The following is a 6,793-nucleotide window of genomic DNA, read 5'->3' as shown; positions in this document are numbered from 1 at the left end:
GACTAGAAATAATGACACGCGGCAGAGGGAAAACGAAAGTGCCCAGTCCTTATTACTTAACCGCCGAGGTGTCTGCGCGCAGTAAGGCAGGTTATTGTGAAGCAGTCTTTTTAGTAAATACACAAACATCCATCCCCACTTGTAGGTTAGCCTCAGTCCCTCCCCCATCTCCCTCTGTCTCTCTGCCCTTTCTTTCTCTCCAATTATAAACCAGCACCAGGTTTTCTCATCAGCCATCTCCATGTCTCCAAATGGCTTTTCAGTGTCAGGCCTATCAGGAAATTAACTCATCATGCAGTGACAGCTGCTAATTTTTTCCCCTTACATGTCAGATGGATCGCCTGCTGAAGCTAATAATGAATCACCAATCCCTGATTAGAAGGTGCTTCCGAAACATATAACTGCCATCTGAGCTAACTTTTTTCTTCATATAAAATGATATCACCCTAGAGGAGTAGAAAACGAATTGTATTCTTCAACAAGATGGAACAGGGGTAGGCTGTTTAAGTGAGCCGTGTGCTATCTTAAATTATGGGCTAATATTGCACAGTAAAATAAGTGAAAACTCACAGCTCGCTCTTATTTTGCCAAATGAGTGACCTTTTTTCCTGTTACTTAATCCTCTCACTAGAACTAACTTGGTTTCAAATTTCAGGAGTGGTTTTGTCTTCATCCTTCTCTCTTTTCTGTGCTGTTTACAGCTTTTTGTGCTCAGGAAGTCTGCTGAGCAGGGGAAGTTGGAAAAAAGCCCCAGAAGCGGCTTTCTGAGGCACGCAGCTACCACACCGCCAGCTCCTCGTCCTGCTCTGCCAGTAGCTCCGGCCCCACCTCCCCGTCCCCGTGGTTTTCCGAGGGGGACTCACCTGCGTGTTCAGCTTGGGTTCAGCTCGGGGCTAGCCCGAGGCGCAGGACTTCAGCACGCAGAGATTCCTACAGCGCATATACAAGCTGAATCCACTGTCCACAAAGATCACAAACATATTTCTGCCAGGAGCTCACAGCTAACATTTCTGGTACCGAAGCGGCGCTTACAAATGACAGCAGCGCTTGCAGCGTTACGCACAATCCACATGTGCATACCTTAGCGCATCAGCTGTGGGCTCCGGCTCATCCCGCTTCCGTAGCGAAGTGCAGCTGGTAGTCAGGCAGAACGGTATGTAGCTGTGGGCACTCCGGGTTGTGCTGGGTTTGGGGTTTTTTTTTAATTTTCTGTTATAGGAAGTATTTCTCTAAATATAGTTTCCAGCTATCTCTTATCTCCCATTTCTCCCCAAAGCTGGAGCCTGAATTCAGGGGCCAGGAGACACGGCTCAGGAGGTGTGTGTCTTTTTCTTAAGAAATGGAGGGTGAAACTGCTTGCCAGAAACATCTCTTCTTCCTCTGGCTTTGTTTCCATTTAGGGTTTTTTTTGTTCACTTTTGGTTGTTATTTTGGTTTTGTTGGGTTTTTTTCTCCCCTGCACACTAGTTCCACGCTTCCTAAACACTTACGTTTTTACCTGTTTGGATTGTTCACCGTATGACCCAACTTTGCTAATGCTTATTCAGGACGGATAACAAGGAGGAAATTGAGCCAATGGCTCTGGCAGACAGAACATCCCAAGGCAACCAACCTCCAGGGGAATACGGCACCCCCAGCCACCGCTTCCTCTACAGCGCAGCCCCCCGCTTTTCCAGCAGACGGGCAACCGGAGATGTTCAAACCAACAGCAAACCGCACGTTTAGGAGTGAATGGCTGCCTGGGCTATGCGTCTTCCTAGATCTGCTGCACAAGCTCTTCTAGTACGCTCCGATGGTGGCCGCTGCGACCTGTGGCAAAGGGCTGCTGCAGCCCCCGAGCCCGCTCCCCGGCACGTCGCGGGCGCCCCGCCAGCGCCCTGCGCGGCCATCCTGCTGGCTCAGGGCCTCTTCAGGCGCTGCTCTCCCCCCGCCGCCTCCTTCCCTTGCCCCCCAGGGCAGAGGGCAGGGGCAAGCTGGGCAGATCCGTGGAGGGATCCGGCTCATCTCCTCCCCGCTGACGATATGGCACAGTGCCAGGAGCTCAGGCAGGGGAGGGGGACAAATGCTGGGGGGGGGGTGTCCTAAGCCCTGGGAGCGATCTGCTGTGGCCTTGACTTTTGGTGGATGGCAGAGAGAGTCTTCAGCGTGGGGCTGAGCGGGCGCGTGGAGTCCGTAAGCAGGCTGTCTGCACAGGAATGAATGTCACCCTTGATTTCTAACGTTACATTTGTAGGGCACTAATAAGTTAACTTTAAAGCGCGCATTAAAAAGGAGGAGGGGGGAAAAGAAAAAAAAAAAAGGCCTAGAAAAATATTAGCTCTCCCGATCAGAGAGAAGCACCGTTAACCTGAGCTTGCAGGTAATTACAGCACACGGTAGGTTAGTGAATCCTCTCCAGTGCTCCCAAGCAGAGGAACATCTACCACTGTGGGTTGGTGGTTTTTTTTTTTATGCAAAGGTCTGCTCTTTTCATTGTGCATACACTGTGATTGCTGGTTTGACACTGCAGGCTACACTGGTTTTATGAAGGATTAAATGCCACCTGAGACATATTTATCCTAAATAAATCACAAATGGTAAACTGCAGCATGTCAGTGTCAACACCCTGTACTGCAGCAGAAAGGTTAGCCATACAGGACTAAGCACAGCGAAGAATTAGCATCCAAGCTGCAAGACCACAGGGCTACAGTTAACAGGAGAAATGATCAAGAAGAAATATTTCCACTGAAAAACATTCAGTTTTTTGAACATCTGTGAGAGCCTTGCAGAGGGCCATCATTTTGTAAAGGTCACCTTTTTCCTGATAACAAACGGGAGTTGATCCTGTCACTGTTTGCTGAAGACAGTATTTAAGAGTAAGTGAACAGCCTGTCACTTTTAAGAAAGATGAGCAAGTCAAACTCGGCTAATTATGAATCTCAGTGTCTAACTTGAAATTTACTTTTTTGGAGGTTTGACAAAGACACAGCCTTAATTCCTGGAAAATAAGAAAATTTAAAAAATAATAATAAAAAGAGATGAAAAGGCAGCAGGATCTTATTGCCCCAGAATGAAGCACCTTTTCTCAGCAGCTCTATCGGAAAATACATTTTTAAACAGTTGCTTCAGGAAGGAAGTATTGTTTTACCTCACCCCAACTTTCTTCCAGTTGATAATTTTAAGATATTAAACATGATAGGAAACGCAGTTATCTCTAGAGTCAGCATGGCTTATACCCTAAACACTTACACAATTATATTAAGCATGCATGAGGCACACTTCAGAAATTAGATTCTTTTATCTTTATCTATCTAGCGAGCTAGAGAAAGGAAAAGAGAAAAGAGAAAATGCACAGACATAACAGATAGCATTCGTTTGCTCCTGCTGAATGCCAGGTCTGTTTATTGCTTAATATTAAAAATCATGATGCTTCATTTTAATGCTAACATTTTATTTGAAAGACAAAAAAAAATAATCCCCAAACCTTGCCGGTTTATATTTTACAATTTTTTAAAAGAAACAAAAGCAGTTGTATCATGAAACAAATCTTTTCAACAATTGCAGTATATCCACAAGTAAATAACTGACATTCTGGACTAAGCAAGAAATACAAGGTCACCTTTTTTTTTCCTCCTACTTGTTAATGTCAATGTCAGAATTTTCTTTAAAAACCTCCATAACATTTCAGAAGTCGCTCACAAAATGAACTCCAAAATGGTATTTATACGAAGCACTATTTATAAGAAAAGCAAAACACTGACAGTGACAGTATTTTTTTCAAAAAATGCCCATTTCTTATGTAGGACTCTCACTTAAGATTAAGTGGAAATTACAGGCATCAAGTTCTTCCTGAATATGTATAATCAAGAATTTTCTGAACTGTAGCTTTTTTGAGCTCTTCTTTAGGTAAAGTCCTATGTGATACCATGAAAAAATTGATTTTAGATGCAAAAAATACTGATTTTGATGACGTATTTTTAGCTAGGGATATTTTAAAGTAAGATTCTAGAAAGCAAAATGTCACCTGTTCCTTAAAATGAAGGGCACTGATTACAGTATGTAAGCTTACCTGTTCACCTTATTATTGTGGGTTTTGTATTTTTTGCTTATTTATCTGTTCAAAACATGTACATGTAAGTGACATTATTTTACTCCTGTGATTATGTTAGACAAAAATGACAGAAGGCAGGGAATTACCCTGAGATAAAACAAACTTATAAAAAACCAAAACAACAAAGCAAGCAGTGAACAGAACAACACCTACTTTGGAGCCGAGGGGAAGCTTTTTATCCTCTTTTGTACCCTAATATGCTTGTTTTATAATAACCCCATATAATAATTCCTAGAGCTACTGTAACAAGATTGTACTATCCTTTTCAGTGAACTCCTCCTAGTAGCTGACCTTCACCTCCCGCAGGGTACGTATTTGTTACCTGGCTAGGAGGATGTTGTATTGAGAAGGTTTTACAGAAAATGTTCCAGGAATACAGTGCCTCCATGGATCTGGTAATTTCCAGTTTTGCCCTGCATCAAGCCTAGGAGATGAAGCTCTTCATGCTTCTTGTACTTCGTTATCATCTCTCTGGCCTTGAATTACTTGTGAGCCACCCTCTGTATAAATGACCATGCTTGTTAACTGCTCTGCTCTATCACGGGATACAGCTTCTGCTTTTATAGCAGTACCAGCGTGCAAAATCTCTTGAGACCCAGCTGTCTCTATCACAGCGTGCGAGTACACACCAGGCTCATCCTGCATATCTGGTGGCAATTCTGTGACGATATAGTGGGTTGCACCTTCAGAGAAGTCACCATCAGAACCCTGAACCATGGCTTGAGCTATTTGTTCGGTGACAATAATCTGTGATATTTCCCCATCCGACTCAACTAAATCCATGTGCTCACTTTGAACACTGAGCGCATGGCTACCAGCTTCCTGCATAATTATCTGAGAGCCTTCTCTGGCTACCATATGCACAGTCCCTTCCTCATTTACAATGACCTGAGTGACACCTTCTTTCATCAGCTGGTCGGCTGCAGCCGTATCACATACAGCAAACTGTAATACTCCTTGGACCATTTTCTTGAAGGCAGCCTGAGCTCTCTCCTGAGATGCAATTATAGCCGATGGGTGCATGACCCGCGTCACTACTTCCATAGGTTCAGTATCTTCCCGAGTCTCTTGAACTTCATGGAACATTTGTATTTCTTGTCCCTCTGCATCACTGGGAACGCTGGGCATCTCTGGGTTTGGCATTTGCAAGAAATCTTTGTGACTAGACCTGCGTCGCTCAAGAAGTCCAGATTTGTTTTCCACTTCACCCAGCTCTGTCACAGCACAAAGCAGAGCATCTAATGCTGAGGAGGAGTCTGGAGGATGGACTGTAGCTTCAGAAGCATCTAAAACTTCTTGTCGCATTATCTTCTGCAGTACAGTGCTACTGGAGTCAGGAACTGCACCTATTTGAACAGCCTCCTCCATATCAGTTCCCGTTCCTTCAACCACTACCACCTGTGTTGCACCATCTGCTAACTGCTCTGTAAGTATCTGCCCTGGAACCATACTACTCATGTGTGAGCCATTTTGATTTGTAGCTATGACTTGCCCATCTTCTGTAATATGGACCACCCTGGCCATCTGACCAGCCATTGCGAGCGTCTGAAGGGTAGCCGCTGCAGTTTCTTCCACGGAGGCATCAATTGCAAAGTCACCATCGTATCCTTGAATAATAATAACTTGCTGAATTTCTTCAGGTGACTGTGGCTGTCTTCTACCGCCCCGGAAGACCTTCTCTTTAACTGGAGAAACCTCTCCCAGTGCTGCTGCAGTAAAAGGACTGGTAGTTTCCACAAAGGTTGCTCCTTGCCCCTTCAGTCGGCACTCATAGGACTTGGACACAATGCCTACAAGATAAAATATGCTGTTAACATGGTATCGCCGCAAGTATCAGTTCATTACTTTAACAAATTGTAGCTTAAATGGAAAAAAATTCCTTGACAATTTTTAGATTTTGCTGGCAGAAAACGCAAATAAAATGAGCAAGCGAACAAAAACAATTTGCATGTTTTCCAAATAACATATTTACAGGTTGAAATAATTGCTGAGTTTAACAATTCTGCAGCCTATTAACAATTTAAATGTGTTTTTTAAAATACGCCGTGTAAAAAAAGCCCAGATAAATACAGTATACAGTTAAAAGCCATTAACGCATCTTTTATAGAAGATCCTATTGGTGATATTTCAGTACTTCAAGTAATGAATTTTAGGATCGTATATTACATTAAACATATCTGGGTGTGAAAAACTGTGGCTGATCCTCTTAATACCCTGCTTTTGTTGGCGAGGTAATTGCCATGCTGTCATTTTGATGCCATTGTCTTCCCCTTCATTTCCCACCTAGCACCTTCTCCAGCACACCTGACTGACTCAGTCACTAGCCTAGTTACCTGGAGAAAACACTTGGTGGTTTTCTTAACCTAAGCAGGATATTCTATAAAATATCATCAGAGAAACCTCAGTTACACTTCTTAATTATTTTTACATGAAATCAATTAACAAATTAAAATAACTGTAACCTTCACATCCCAACTGCTTGCTCTGCCACTTGGTCTGGTTTTGGGTCATTGAAGGTTTCCTTCTCAATTCCCATCACTAACAATAGAGCTTCAGCAAAGCAAATGGTGCCCACAGCTGCACAAGGTCAAGCCCACCATCCTCAAAGCATGGCCTCAGGGTTGCCTTTGGCATTTTTGGGAAGGCATAACTAGAGCGCACCTTGTGACCAGCTTTGTGGATGTCTGTGGCAGAACAGCTCCA

General features: G+C 43.6%; 1 protein-coding gene across 1 annotated transcript in view; it reads right to left on the bottom strand.

The window, feature by feature from the left end:
* Positions 1-4,531: 4,531 nt before the first annotated feature.
* ZNF407 (zinc finger protein 407) overlaps positions 4,532-6,793 on the bottom strand; it is a gene marked incomplete at its 3' end in the record, with an annotated part of 323,010 nt that continues 320,748 nt past the window's right edge. The window contains exon 8 of the mRNA XM_081996778.1: positions 4,532-5,880. Within this exon, the coding sequence (XP_081852904.1) occupies positions 4,532-5,880 (1,349 nt within the window). The remainder of the gene's footprint in view (positions 5,881-6,793) is intronic.

Source organism: Phaethon aethereus (assembly GCF_964289735.1).
Source record: "Phaethon aethereus genome assembly, chromosome: 2".
NCBI classification, from domain to species: domain Eukaryota; kingdom Metazoa; phylum Chordata; class Aves; order Phaethontiformes; family Phaethontidae; genus Phaethon; species Phaethon aethereus.
Note: the sequence above shows the minus strand (reverse complement) of the source record. Positions and strands in the feature narration are given on the sequence as shown.